The 15,903-nt window shown below is 38.1% G+C and overlaps 1 protein-coding gene and 1 pseudogene across 1 annotated transcript in view; one reads left to right on the top strand and one right to left on the bottom strand.

The window, feature by feature from the left end:
• The first annotated feature begins 4,130 nt into the window (after positions 1-4,130).
• On the top strand, positions 4,131-7,442 carry LOC131756798 (large ribosomal subunit protein uL29 pseudogene; annotated as a pseudogene).
• A 1,582-nt stretch (positions 7,443-9,024) lies between these two features.
• The window catches only part of LEKR1 (leucine, glutamate and lysine rich 1), a 242,498-nt gene continuing 235,619 nt past the window's right edge, over positions 9,025-15,903 (bottom strand). Inside the window, exon 12 of the mRNA XM_067033492.1 lies at positions 9,025-9,512. Coding sequence (XP_066889593.1) covers positions 9,108-9,512 — 405 coding nt within the window. The 3' untranslated portion in view covers positions 9,025-9,107. The remainder of the gene's footprint in view (positions 9,513-15,903) is intronic.

Here is a 15,903-nt window from a genome sequence, read left to right as displayed (position 1 = left end):
AACTTTTTCTTCTTGGTGATTGCAGGTCTGCCTTACACTGCGTAAAGCGGATGGGCTTGGTCGGTTCCGGGGTCTCTCCGGTTAACAGTATATTAAGCGTTCCATGGGAACATGGTCACAGAGAACCACAAGGACCCCACTGATGCTGCACTCAGAAATTTCCTCTTCTGTGATCTGGGCTCATGACTAGAAGAGGAAGGAGGTGGCTCTCAGGTCCTCTCCTTGATATTGGGAACTCTTGGGTGGAGGCAGGCCCAGGGAGGGGAGCCCAGCCTCTGTCTTGGATCTGAGGTCTGGGAGACCAACCCTCTGACCTGAGGTACCCTACTAAGTTATGCCCAGAAGGTCTAATGCTTCAATGCAAACAAGATTCTGGTTGATTTGACTTGCTAAGTTAGAACAGTGGCCTTTAACATGGAGTATGTGTACCCCAGGGGTACTTGAAGGTGTTGATGATCTGAAGTTCATAGAGCTTCCTGGATTTCCCCAACTTATAAATATTTCTGTTGAAATAAAGTGTCATGCTAGAAATGATATTTTAGTCCACGCTAGGATTTTCTGAGTTCACACACAAGTAGATTGTAGCCATGGGAATTAGACAATTTTGGACTGATGGGTCTCTTTTTTTTAAGCCTTGGCTTTGTCAAAGTATGCATTTGGAGGACAGTCTCATGAAAGCAAGGAGAAAATAACACTAGTAAGAAAGGCTGACTGTTAAAAATTACCCTTCCTGCAATGCATTTAAATATAAGCAGCTCTTTTCAGGTCTTCTTTAAAAAAAAAAAAAAAAAAAGATAAGTAAATAATTTATTTATTTTTGGCTGTGTTGGGTCTTCGTTGCTATGCACGGGCTTTCTCTAGTTACAGCGAGCAGGGGCTACCCTTCGTTGCAGTGCGTGTGCTTCTCATTGTGGTGGCTTCTCTTGCTGTGGAGCACGGGCTTTAGGCATGTGGGATCAGTAGTTGTGGCTCAAGGGCTGTAGAGCGCAGGCTCAGTAGTTGTGGCACACGGGCTTAGCTGCTCTGCGACATGTGGGATCTTCCTGGGCCAGGGCTCGAACCCATGTTCCCTGCATTGGCAGGTAGATTCTTAACCACTGCACCACCAGGGAAGCCTCTCAGGTCTTCTTGATATTTGTCCCCAGGACACTTCCTTATCTGGAAAGAAAAGAAACTTTAAATAGCAAAGCAGTATAGGTTAGTGTCACTAATTATTTTAAATGTAATTAGAATGTTTTCTTAGACTATCAAAATTTTGGAGATATACTAGATAAACTTTCTATGACATCTTTCCACTTGGCACTTATTATTCTATGAAGTAGTTAAAACAATTTTTTACCCGATACTGTTTCAAAGGTTTATTATAATACAGTAAAATCCTCATCTTATTTCATCATAAAATGTTTAATATTTTCTACATCTTACATATAAAATGTAAATAAGATCCTATGTACCGATCAATTATTTCTGACTGCATCTACCTCCTTTTTCATTAAATGTAAAGAGAAATATTAGATACTGATTCATGGTATCAAGAAATGCATTGTCAGCAAAACTTAACTTTTATACTTAATTATTTGTCAAAATTTATAATATATTTGTTATTTTAATAGTAGTATATTAATAACTGTAGTAACAACTCAATCCAGAAGAACTTTGTAAAGTTATGTACATGCTTTTGTAGTAATTTAGTATGATAGGAGAGCAATAAAAGGTTTACAATTAGAAAAATATATTAAAGTAACAGTTTTAGTTTTAAATGTACATATTTATAATATACTGGTTATCATTACAATATCCTTTGCAACTATTTAAATTTATGATGAAATGTTTTAGATGTCAACCTAAAAACGTGCAAGAGGTACATATTAAAAAAATATTTTTTTCAGGGTACATCAGCAAAAATATTGACCAACAATTCTGGAGGGAACATGTGTATAAGTCCTTACTTAATCACTGTTATTAAATAAGGTAGTGGATTCTTTTCTCCCTAACTTCACCTCTTTTCACTAACCTCAGTTCTATACTGAGTACCATCTTCCCCTTGGAAAAATAAAAAGATTCTAACTTTGAGATCCCATGAGATTCCAGATTAAACCTCAACCATTTAAAAAGTCTAGTAGTAGAAAATGGAAACCTGGCTGCCCTGGGTTTTAAGAAATTCTGCTTTAAATGAAAGAAGTAGTCACTTGAATCTTGACAGTAACCTTTATTCCCTAGAAATTTAAGGTTCCAGATAGGAAATTACAACTGTAGAACTCATTCACTTTAAGAAGGCAGAAGGCAGAAGGTGTCTCTTTAGATTAATGTGTTAGACCACATCAAGCTCACTTGGGAGAAAGGTGGATGTATCTTTCCATGGTGCCCAATGCAAAGCCAGATGTTTGTATTTTTCAGAAAACAAATATATTTCCAATGTTAAGTCATATGAAAGCCTCTACTTAAAAGTGCTTCAATATTCTAAATTATATGTCTGTCTAATTTTGGGGTTTGAATTATTATTATTTATGAGAATTAATAGTAATAACAAATAACCATACAAGTTAAATAACAGCAGTAAGTATGTTAATAAAAAGTATTCAAAATTTTTTAATGGCAAATGAATTCAATCCCTTTCACTATTTTCAGAATTCAAAAAGATTAGAGAATATGGCCACCCTGTGGTATAATGAGATGAGCTGACTTAATACTCACAGACAAGCGAGCATAGTGCCTTACTGTGTTAAATACAGATTTTGAAATTGAGAATCTGAATCAAATTCTCATTCAGTTCTACCTTTAAAATAAACTGATCTAGGTGTAATACTCAAGTTACTGTTTTATATTTAAGTGATTGCGAACTACTTTCAGGGGGAATAATGATACTCTAATATTTCCTTCATAATTCTAACAACTTATCTAAGTATTCTGTTTCACAAGCCTCAAAAGAAAACCAGCATTGTCAAATTTTCTTATGGGAATCAGATATCCAAATATATATCATTATGAGATTAAAATGTAAGGTTATTCAATGACTCACCAATGATCAAAATGAAAGTATTTCTATTGGATTTTTTAAAAATAACAAATCTCTAGTTCTTTTCAGGCTCAGAAATTTGGGTGATGATATAAGCTATTTATGAATATTGGCTGAATATTGATTTCCTTTAATTCACTAGTTTTCCTAGAGAGTTACAGATTCACAGTCAATAGGCAAAGAAGTAGAATTGAGTGCACTGGAAGCTGAGATGTTGAGTGGGTACACATGATGTGGGTGGCGGTGGTCTCAGATTAGGCATAAGGGAACCGAGTATGGCGAGGCAATTTCCATCTAACACTAACGCACAGCTCTTAGAGGTGGAATATGCCAGGGGCAATGGCACCACTGTGAGCAGTGATTCTCATACTTTTAACATGTATACGAACCACCTGAGGGTCTCATTAAAATCTGATTTCATGCAGCAGGTTTGGGTGTGAGGCCTGATATTCTGCATTTCTAACAAGCTCCCAGGAGACACTGATCCTGCTAAAGCACTCTGAGTAGCAAAATTTTAGAGCACTGATACTGTTCTTCCAGTGTAGAAATGAGATGTGTGGCCAAGAGTTGGAGGCTCAGGCTCTCTTGTCAAGTCAGCTGTTAAGCAACTATAAGAATGGAAAATTATTCAACATTTAAGGGACCTATTATCGCCTTCTGTAAAATTACAGGTCTGGACCAGATGATGTGTCAGGTCCCTTCAGAACTATAAAATTTAAGGACTTTAAGATAATCCTTACTTTTATTTTGGCTGCTATCTTCTGTATTTTCCCTCATAAATGGTTAGCAAAAGTCGGAAAGAAGTTTGTTGCATTGTATCACTCCCAAAGCTCACCACTGAGTTGTGGTTTGCATTCTTTGAGCCAAGATGATAGCTATTTTTAATGTCAATTTCCACATTCTTCTCTCATAATTCTTAGAACACTATTCAGATTTGTAGTTTGCTTTAAGGAGAATTCTTATGAATACTGAATCTGTGGGTTAGTTATCTGTTGCCCAAATGAAAAAGTAGTTCCTATTATTTCACATTTTCAGAGAAGCTGTAATATTCTTAAATAAAGGGTGATCCTTTAATTGGAACCAATTTCATACACTGCACCCCTGCTAAGTGGCAATGGCTGGTAATGGTTTCAAAGTGCATTTAACAGGGAACAAATTCTTTCCCTTCTCTGAATAGAATTTGAGTCAGCTGCTTCCTGTTTATTCCCATTATCAGCATCTTTATTCAGAACTTCATTAACTCTTGTTTGGACTACTTTACAAATCTACCGACTGGTGTTCCACCTCCAGCCTTTTCACTCTATAATTATTCCAATACAGCCCTGCCAGAGCTATGTTGCCAAATTTCAACAAAGTGCATGCCACTTCTAAGTCAAAATCCTGCTATGGGCTCTTATTCAACACCTCCAAGCTCTGGGGTCAACCTACCTTTTTCAGGTTCCCACTACTTCCCTTCACCAAGTATTTTCTACATATCTATGACTCTGTTTATACATGTCCTCTACCTGGTATACCTTCTTCTATAAAACTCTCCTCCATTCTTCAAGACCTATTGTAAATTCCAATTCTTGCTTAAAGTGTTCCCTGATTCTTCCATCAAAAAGTTGAACTCATATAACACCTTGTTTTTGATTCTCTTCCCAACACCTGCTGCCCTATATTGTAATCTCTGCATACACTTCCTCACTGCCCTCTACTATACAATTCTTGGGCATCTGTAGTACATCTTAATTATCATTGTAACTTTCACAGTGCTTTTTCAATTCTCCATATCTGTTGAAGAAACGAGTGAATATATAATATAGCCTAAGTATTAAGGCTATATTATGAGGGTAAGGGATTTTTAGTACATTTTTTACTCACTTAATGGATATAAAGCATTATACTATATAAATGCTAGAGCAGAGAGAAAACTTTCAATTTTCTGGATCATGGTAAATATTGCCATAGGATAAGTGTGTTTCAGATTCAACTATTGTTAAAACCTTTTATCTGTTAATTCAGAATATACAAAGATGATATAATTTATATTTCAGATTCTAAAGAAGCAACACAATTACACTGGCTTTACAATTTATTATTACACAGGGTTAATATTTTCAAAAGAAAAAGTAGAATTTCTTCCTTAAGATACCACAGACACTGCCTTAGGAATGCTTCCATTATTGTCTATCATGGTTTGGGATCATTAAAGGTGCCCTGCACAAGTCACAATATACATTAAATTATTTTCTTAAAACATGAAAGTAAAAAAATCCATAATTATTATGGGATTTGTGAACTTTGGACACACACCAAATTGATTTCCCATGCTCAATAAGAGTCAACATGATGGTTTGGAATTTTCAGCTACAGAGAATTAACCCTTTTAGGGTACCAGGTTGATCTATAAGTGCAATATTATAATTATCATAAGAAATTTAAAAGATAAAGCTTGAGAAAACTTGTTGCATAATCAAAAAGAAATTGGCTATAATCTGTAATATTACAAAAACTTTTAGACTAATAGAACATTAAAAGATCTTAGCTAACATAATTTTCAATATTAATTTCTCTTCCAGTCAATTCTATTGCCAGAAAATATAACTTTTAAGTAGTTCTGACTAACTATAGTCATTGAATTCAATAAACTTTTAAAAAATAGTGCTTGAGAAATCTATGTTAACTATAGAAAAATTCCCCCATCTTTGTCTACCAATCTAAGTTTAAAAGAAACAAATAGTATTATAATTTCCTAAGGAATATTTTCTATGATTTTCTTTTCTTTTGACACCTATAAATTCTTCCACTGAAGTCATGGAAAATGTATGTCTATAGGGAAATTAAAACTATTAGACTTAATATCCATTATATGCATTTGAGAGTCCTATTTTGCCATAATATTCACTGGTTTCTTAACATTCCTGATACTCTTTCATGCCAGGAGTTAATCAGTGCAAAAATCAAGGAAAGTTTGAATGTGTTCTTAACCCTCAGGTTACATACTCTAATGTTATTCTCTTTTCTAAGTGTCTTTCTTCAAAAGATAGAAGCACACAACCTAGACTGCTTCAGATGGTCTAGGTTGAAATAAATGTAAATATTGTCTCTGTGTTTATCTATGGAATTACCTCTCTGATATACGTGTGGAATATAATACAGCCTGACTGCAGATCATGATTCTATTCTCAGAGTGCCTATTTACTGAATTACTAATTGTAAAGTAAGAGTGTAACAACAAACTGAGAAACCAGGTTTTGCATGGATGGTCTTTATATCACTTTAGAAAAGCTTATGGGTGACGTTCTTTACAAATTTAAATATGTTCATAATTTAGAAAAAATGTATCCCCATGGTTCCTGAAGAGAGAACTGAAATTGCAAGATTGTGGAAAAGCATGTATAATATGACAACAAAGACTGTTGCCCAAAATATTCTCCTGTGCTTTTACTAGAGTTTCCACTAGCTTTTGCCATCCACCTTATGTCATGAGTATTTGTAATGTGAACATGCAAACACCAGATCAAAAACACTGAGGTCTGGTGCAGTAGTCTCCAGAGTGTGGCACGAGTACTGCTGGCATTACGCAAGATAATTTTAGGGGGTATATTAACAACATTTTGTATTTTAATAGATACATATTTATCTTAAAGTATATTAAACTCATTACTTTATAATTATTCCTCCTTGGGTCAAGCTTCCTTTTTACATAAATTTAAGTTTAAAAATTAAGTGCATTTAAAGAAAATATTAGGTAACCACAGTGTAGGTGCTTCTGACAAAAGTCATGATGGAGGTTTGGGACTCTCTGGTAAGCAGAAAAGTGAGGTGGAAAGGCTGGGTTCAGGTAATAGTGGTTCTGGTTCTAGCTCAGTCACTAACTAGCTGTCCCACCTTAGCCAAGTTAGACTTCTTTGAGCATCTATTCCTTATTTGTAAAGAGATTGTTGCTCTTTCCCTCTAAGAAGCGGCTGAGGCTGCCTGTACAGCCGTGACCAAGATTAAGGCACGAGACCTTGGAGGCAAGAAGGAGGAGCTGCTGAAACAGCAGGAGGACCTGAAGGTGGCGCTGTCTCAGCAGCGCGTCGCTAAAGTGACAAGAGGCGCAGCTTCTAAACTCTCCAAGGTCCGAGGTGTTAGCAAATCCATCGCCCATGTTCTCACCGTCATCAACCAGACTCGGAAGGAGAACCTCAGGAAATTATATAAGGGCGAGAAGTATAAACCCCTGGAACTGTGCCATGTGACGCCGGCTGAACAAACCCGAAGGGAACCTGAAGGCCAAGAGGCAGCTGCGGAAGGAGCCACACCAACCATGGAAATGCGTGATCAAGGCCTGATCATCCAGGCGTCAATAAAACACGAACAAACTGGCAAAAAAAAAAAAAAGAGAGAGAGATTGTTGGGGTTGGCCTCTAAGATCCACTCCAGCACCACCATTAGATGACGTTAGGTTCCCTTGTCAAATGCATTATACGCCAATCTCTGTAAAACAAAAGCAAGCATTGTTAAGACTTTATACACGATGTGCTCATTTAAACTAGTCAGGGAAGTTAGTGGAGCTAATGTGGAATTTTTTGAGGTTAAAACAGCTTAGATTAGATCAATCCTTTGAAAGATTGGATATAAATTTGATTTTGCTTAGTGATTTTACTTTTTTTGCACATGGGAGGGATTCCAAGTACCTTTGGATTCATCTATGTGGTGGCCAAATAGCAGAGAGTTTTATGTGCCATATTTCACATGTGTTAGTATCATTTTAATCTGGGAGTAAGAAGCCTGGATATCTATGATGCAGTCAGATGAAGGATTTGAGTAAAATCAGTCATGGAAGAAAAATACACTATTATTAGATGGATAAAATGATAAATACTAGCGTAAGGTAAAGAGTTGTGTTTTAAGAAATGGGAGGAGCCTGAAGCTTTAAGATTACATAAAATAGCTGGTCTGGTTTCTGGTTTTAATTTTTCACTCTGAAAATAGAAAACATGTTAACAAGATGCCCATTTTCAGGGGTAATACAATTTGAATCCCAAATTAGCACTACGTGCATCTACTAAACTGTCTTGAATTAGTTCTCTACACAATGGCTCCAGAATACTAGTTAAAACCAAAATCTGACCTGGAATACCAAAAAGCATTCAATGCAGAAAATCTCTACCAAGTAATACTTTCATGGCCAGGCTCCTTGTAATCGAAAATAATCTCTATAGTTTTAGAAATAAACCACCTTTTTTTTTTTTTTGCAGTATGCGGGCCTCTCACTGTTGTGGCCTCTCCTGTTGCGGAGCACAGGTTCCAGACACACAGGCTCAGTGTCCATGGCTCACGGGCCCAGCCGCTCCGCGGCATGTGGGATCCTCCCGGACACGAACCCGTGTCTCCTGCATCGGCAGGCGGACTCCCAACCACTGCGCCACCAGGGAAGCCCAACCATCTTTTTCTTGAGTTGGAGTTTCTGTCCCTTTTTCTAGAGGGTCCCCAGACTGTCTTCCTGAAGATTACTTCTGACGACACTTAAAAAGAAATTAGATTAACCAATTAGATTGTGAGGTGAAAAAGAGAAACTTTTGATTATGATGAACTTTGTGAATATTTGAATAAGCATTTTGAAAATTATCAAATTAAGGATTAAGTCTTTTCATTTTCTATTTGGAATACTAATTACATCTATTTAACCTATTCAGTTCAACAAACAAATGAACAAACACCAACAAAACCAATAAAATCTATTATTATTATTATTATTTTGTGGAAGTAGATCTGCTTGTAATGGTGCAAAAAAGTAGAAAAGATGCTATGGGTGAAAAATTTTACCTATGATCTCTAAAAGGGCATATTCATAGAGCACATCGAAACACACAATACATAAATATAGAAATTGGCCCTCTGGAATACCAACAACTTCATTATCTGTTGCAGTTTCAAAGGCTTCTTGGAAAATGTGGTTTCACAATTCGTTAGCTTTTCCAACTGTCTTGTTAAAAATATCTGTAAGTATGCATTCTTAATCTGTGGTAATAATTTGATCTTTTTCATCCTCATACAGTGAGTTTCTGGACTCTGGGAAAGACAGGCATGCTGTGTGGAGTTGCTCCTGACTTTGGCTCCATCACTGCTGACTCAGTCTCCTCTGCAGAATGACAGCCAGTCTCTGCCGGGTCTCACTGACTGAAGCCGGTCGACCCCGGGGAGGGTGTGGCTGGGGGAATGTGGGCAAACCTGAGCTGCTGACCCTGCTGGGCTGAGTTGAGGCTGGGGAAGCGGTGGGTTTTGACACTCCGTGCAGGCTGGGGAGTTTGATTCTCTTTTCGGAGTTCAGTCTTGCGAGCCTCTTCTCTCCCTGACTGCTGCTAGCTGCAACAGAGGAGGTTAGGCTGCCCTGGCATGGTGACAGGGGTAACCGTCCGCCGAGCTTCCTGAGCTCCAGGAGCTGTTCTCTGGCTTGACTCAAAGCCTCCGTCAGTTCAAAGCGTTCTTCACACTCTCTACGCACTGTTTCCTGAAGAAAAGTGTTCTGCAATGAGAAAAGGAAAGAAAAAACAGCCCTAGCTTTAAACAGTGTACATATGGATAGTTACTGGCAATATAAATTGAGAACTGAACTGGAAATCAGAGGTCTATGTTCTTTGACAGGGAAAAATAAGTCAAAAATGCAAATGACCTGTGAAGCTGGAAAGAACTTTAAGAGAACATTTGGTTCAACCCTCACAGTTTGCAGAAGAGGAACCAAGAGTTAGGGTCACTCAGATGATAGTGGTGGAGCTGGTGCTAGAACCCAGAACGTCCAATGCCTACTTCAGTGGGGTTTCAACTCCTCTGTGCCTGAGACAGTCTGTCCTGCACATGTGACGTCTGTAGTTAATATCTGTAGTGCAATTAAGTATGTTATTTTATTTATTTATTTATTTAAAATACATTTATTTATTAATTTTTTGGCTGCATTGGGTCTTTGTTGTTGTGCGTGGGCTTTCTCTAGTTGTGGCAAGCCGGGGCTTGCGAAGCATGGGCTCTAGGCACACGGGCTTCAGTAGTTGCAGCACACGTGTTCAGTAGTTGTGGCTCATGGGCTCTAGAGCACAGGCTCAGTAGTTGTGGCACACGGCCTTAGTTGCTCTGCGGCATGTAGGATCTTCCCAGGCCAGGGCTCGAACCTGTGTCTCCTGCATTGGCAGGTGGATTCTTAACCACTGCGCCACCAGGGAAGTCCCAAGTATGTTATTTTATAATGAAGGGAAACTGCAGTACATTACAGATAAAAATTGCTCGAATTATAAAATTGAAAGAATAAAATATATCAGCTCTAGCATTTAGATAATAAAATCAGTAATTTTATGTGATGCTTTCTCAGTAGAACTTAAATATACTGATGATCTGCTCTTTTGTAAGATATATATTGAAATAAAGAACAAAATCTGCTTTGAACTCCACTCAGCAACCGTGTATCAAGTTACTAGAAGCTGTAGTGGATACAGTTCCTACGCTCAAGAAGTCTGCAGCATCATAAGTTTGAGCAGAGCTGCTTTTTATGTCCCCAACATTGGTTGGAGCCAAGGGTGGATGCTATGAGGGTTAAGAGAAGGAAGAATTTTTTAATAGCCAGAGCTGTCCAAGGATACTCTGAAGGGTTGAATCTCACTTGACTGGGAGGTTTGGGAGCAAATTTAAGCTTCAAGCATGTGACTAGACTAGAGATCATTACAACTTCTTCAAATGATGAGACTCTACATTTCTAGTTGAAGAATGATAGCCATCTTTCATCTATGGAATTCATCAAAATTACTTCAAGCCCCATGGTAAGAATTAGGTCTTGGATCTCCCTAATTTCCTGACATTCATGTCTGCAGGGTGTCAAAAAAGAGATAGAAAAGTAAACACTTCAAAATGGTATCCAAATAAGTAAACACAATTCAAGTGATTGTGCTGTAGGATTTTTCAGCTGAAAATGATTTTCCATCAGGTTAGCTTGTTTGTAAAAACAGCCAAGGCATTCCCATGTCTGAGGCTCAGTGGAAAGCATCCTCCTAAGGGCTTACTGACTAATCTGCTGTCAGTGGAACTAAATAACAAAGCATCAGGGGAAGTAGCATCTTCCTGTATTTGAGTTTCTTGTGATTACGGTCAGAACGCCATCCAATTCCAAATTTGGTAATTAAAATTGCAGAATATGGAGCAATTTCAGATTAACAGTTGTACACTAATATTCTATAAAATCAGCGGCATGTCTGGGTCAAAGCCTCATCATTTACATATATTAGTAATAGACATATAAGAGCCATATATTCACATTTTTTTCAAATCATGGGGATTAATTACTTGCTTCCAGTTATTATTATTTTGGAGGAACAGGAGACCAAGGATGGTGTTTGTGGCTTTATCATGTGGTTCTCATTAACTCTTCCTGAAATACTTGTTAAAAAGGCAGGAGAGGGAGGGCTAGAGAAGAGGTTAATAAAGTGCCTTGTTAGGTGTCATCTCATTTCTTGCTCCCAACAATTATAGTTGACAAAGAAAGACACTGAAGATCACACTGGTATGTAACTTGCTGAGAGTAACCCAGCTTTGAAATGGTGGGGCCCCTGCCTGCCTCCAGAGCCTGGCTCCAAGCTGCCTATGCCTAAATTAATTGTCTAATTAATTATATCAAACATGCAGGGGCCATTTTGTTTCAGAACATTTAAGCAATAAAAAACAGTAAGACATCACATCTGGTTTTGCCCAACTTTTCTAAACTTAAACTAAACTTGCTTTTAAAATGAAAAAGAATCAATCATTTTGTTCCCTGTCTACCAGTAAACAGGCAAAATGTATTGAAGTGATTAGATTTACAGGGCTTTAAATAAGTTAGTATAAAAACTCTCTTGATTAAGAAAGCCATGGGAAAGAGTTAACTTTATGTGAATATATAAAAGAAAAAAATTATAGACGTTAACAATGTGGTCAATAAATGGGTGACATGAATAAAAGGTACACAAATATGGAAGGACAAAATGATGGGTGATGTGATGACAATGGCTCTCATTAAAATAAAAATAAAATTCAATCCATTTACTAAAATTAATTTCAGGGACTTCTCTGGTGTCTCAGTGGTTAAGAATACGCCTGCCAATGCAGGGGACACGGATTCGAACCCTAGTCCAGGAATATCCCACATGTTACGGAACAACTAAGCCCGTGTGCCACAACTACTGAGCCCGCATGCCTAGAGCCCGTGCTCTGCAACAGGAGAAGCTACCGCAATGAGAAGCACGCGCACCGCAACAAAGAGTAGCCCCTGCTCACCGCAACTAGAGAAAGCCCGCACGTAGCAACGAAGACCCAACGCAGCCAAAAATAATTAAGTAATTAATTAATTAAATTCAAGTCTCAAAGGAAAGGAGTAGTGCTCTATGGAAAACATCCATAAAGCAAGTCATTTAAAAGCTATTTCGGGCAAGTGACACTGCACTGAAGGAGGATATGAAAAGGTGGAGCGAACCCAAAATGTCCCCATAACAAGTACAGTGGGAGCACCCACTCTACCCGTCAACTCTAGACTGAATTTTGGAAGGGCTGCTGACCATCTTGGTCTGGGGCTCACTGCTCTGGAACTCATCCTTCTTCAAGGCTATTAGTTTCCAGAACAAAGGACAAATTCTCTTTTTTCTATTATTCCCCAAACCAGGAGGACCTCTAAACTGAGAACAGGATCCAAAGATAGGACATCTATTTTTATCTTTGTCATAAACACTATGAAATCTCAGATGAGTCTCACAATATCTGTATATACTCAGCCACCATTATTTCCTCCTTTAAAATTTGGATTATAACTCAGTTTTGTACAACATGTAGTTCAGATGTTAGAATTTATTCAATCATGGAATAAACAAATGGAAATAGAACACATCCAGTTTAGGGGACTGCTATTTCAGAGGTGGAGTGTGTGTGACAAGGCACGACAAGAGCACACGTGGATGTGGCCAGAGTCAGGGAGACACATTAGTGGAAAATTCCATCATATGTGGAAAAGAATCATTCACTCATGGTTAGATTGCTTTCAGCAATTTAGGCAAAATGTTTGTCTTTTGGGGTTGTTGATCTTTTTGTAAGGTTGTGTTGCTGCAGAATTTTAATATGTGTTTTCACTGAACAACACAGGAAAATGTCTAAGATGGAATATGTTCAGTAAGACTGAAAATCATGGGCAAACATGAGTATAATCAGTGAAGCTATAGCATTCTAAATGTTTTAGGTAAAAGTATCTTGGCCATATTTTAGCATGGTAAAATAGTGTTATCACTGGATCGCAACTAGACTGTAAGTCAAAATGGAAAGGGAGGCATGAGTCAGGTGAAGAGGGACAGTGAGTACAAATTCCTGGCAGCGAGAGAGGGAAAGTCACATCTCGGGACGACACATGGCTTAGTGTGACTCAAGGGCAGAGTGCAGAATGGGAGGAGAGACCAAGACTGAGGCAGGCAGGAGTAAGCAGGATCAGATCAAGGACGACTTTGACAACCTGCAAATATTAGAGTTTTAACTTAATGCTGAGGGCCATATGGAGTCATTGAAAGGTTTATTTCAAGCAGGGGGCTGGCACTGTCAAATCTGCAATAAAGGAAGATCGCTTTGCCAGCTCAGTAGAAAGTAGCCCTGAGTGGGGCAGGATGGGAGGCAGGGAGGATAGGAGGCCAGTTTTCATGGAGGAGGTTCCTATCCCGAGTGCCCCTTGGTTAGGGTGGTCTAGGAGAAGGGGAGCTAGCATTCCTGGGTCCTTAACCTCTGCCAATTGGTTGAGAGCATTATCTATAGATATGTCTACAACATTTTCAGATGAAGGCCACTTTGAATGGCCTTAAAATATGGCTTAATTGCACTTCCACTGGGAAAGTAAATTTCAAAATGAAAATATAAATTAGCTCACCATCTGTTTGAAATTTCTAATATTAAAAAATGGCCAATTTCCTCCACTCTTTGCAGTGTAAGAGTGGTTTATTTTTATGTTTGTTTTCATTTTTATCCTTAGAGACAGTTGGGTTACTTGCAATTTCAAAAACAGTGGAAGAAGCAAGAGAAGGTTTTGCTGGGTAACTTGATCATTCTGAAGGTGAGAATTCCATTTGTGATGGCAATCAGCTGTATTTGGCATAATTTGGGGGGAACATGCCAGGAAAGCAAGTCCTCAGTGAAAAAGAAGCACAGATGGGTGTCTTTGTTCATGCTTTATTATACCCAGTTAGGTCTGAACCAGTTATGCATTGATCAGATTACAGTTTCCACCAACCCAAACTAGATCTATCCTAGGCTGGCCAACTGGGTGGAGAGCTGAGGTGAAAGGAGACTGTGGAAAAGCTGTGGAAACCAGAAAGATGAGTAGGAGTTAGCAAAGGACGTGCCCAAACTTCCATTTAAGGCTTCTGTTCAACTAATCTGATCAGCCCCAACACTGCAGAAAAACAGTGTAAATGGCCTTTTGGAAAGGCATGAAGAATCTGAATAAATTTCCAGGAAAGAAGCAAAACGGATGTCAGGCAGGTTGTTCTTAAAATTGTATTTCTATGCTTGCAAACATAATGGACACTGTGAAATAACTATGGCAGACTTCGAACCAGAAGTAGAAACAGAGGGCAATACTCCCTTGGACTGATAGACTTCAAGAGCGGATTTTCAGGATGGAGTGGAAGAGCCTATGAAGTCACAGTGTTCAGAATTTACTTTCTAAGTCAGTAAGCCAATTTTAATTGAGACTTAACTAGTATTAATTAACTACAACAAAAAAACAATTTCTCCGTATTTTATTCTCATTCTGTCAAATTTCTGTCATCCATACTCTGCCTCAGGGCTGACTCTCCAATACATGAAAGACAGTCTTGCCTGGATCTGCCTCTCCACGACTGGAGATCCTCAATCTGAGCCCTCTACCCCTGCCAACCAACCCTAGGAATAGCCCCTCCGCACCTACACCCCATCCTCTTCTGTTCCCTGTGGAGCCAGAAGTTAGAGAGCCTCCCATTTACCCCTTTACTCTTTGGAAAAGACTCAGATGTTCTCTTTGTTCAGGCCCAAATTGTGAGCTACTCATTTTTTAATTTACTAACTTTGGTTTCTCATAAACGGAGTTACCAGAGAAATGTGTAGCATTTTCTCTATATCAAATAAATATAGAAATACAGTAAATGCATATCTTAAAACTAGGCAAATCCCTCTTGCAGAAAAGCTGTTTTCAAATGTATGTATTCCTAAATTTTAATTAGACCCATCCTTACCAGATGTATTAGTAAACTTTCCTAAACAAATAGGTTTTCTTCTTTTAAAATAGGCTTTACATTTGGAAAATATTCAGAACACCAAAAAATTTAAAAGTCATCCATAATCCCCCCAATTTTAAAAAGCTATAAGAAGTGAAACCTCTGCCTATCTCTTCTTATCCCCCAGTGGTGACCACTGTAAATAATTTGGGGAAAATTCTTCCTTCACTTTTTTTCCTGTCATTTCTCTATGTATGTGATCTTACAGAGAAACATATATACTCTCCTTTTTTGTTTTTTAAACAAAAAGAGATCCAAGATGCCAAGAGATGGTCAGGTGAACCAACAGAAACAGCAAAAACAGCTGTTGTAAAGAAAGAAAGCAAATACACATCTACAATGCATTAGCCACAATTCTGACATCCAAAAACTCAGTAAAGAAAAATGTGTCTAACTTGTAACATTTGGTAATAAAATCTGACTGGACTGATAATCTTGTTATTTCACTCAGTGGGGCCATTCCTGTGTTTCACTGAAGAAATATTAATGTCACTGCATGGAAAAGGCTACCCTAGATCTCCAGGGACATACGCATTTTGCTAACTTTCTAAAATTCAAAATTGAATTCCAAAACCTATCTGAAATCAAAGTTCTTATACAGGAGATTGTGAGCCTAAGTTG

This window comes from Kogia breviceps, chromosome 5 (genome assembly GCF_026419965.1).
Source record: "Kogia breviceps isolate mKogBre1 chromosome 5, mKogBre1 haplotype 1, whole genome shotgun sequence".
Taxonomy (NCBI): domain Eukaryota; kingdom Metazoa; phylum Chordata; class Mammalia; order Artiodactyla; family Physeteridae; genus Kogia; species Kogia breviceps.
Note: the sequence above shows the minus strand (reverse complement) of the source record. Positions and strands in the feature narration are given on the sequence as shown.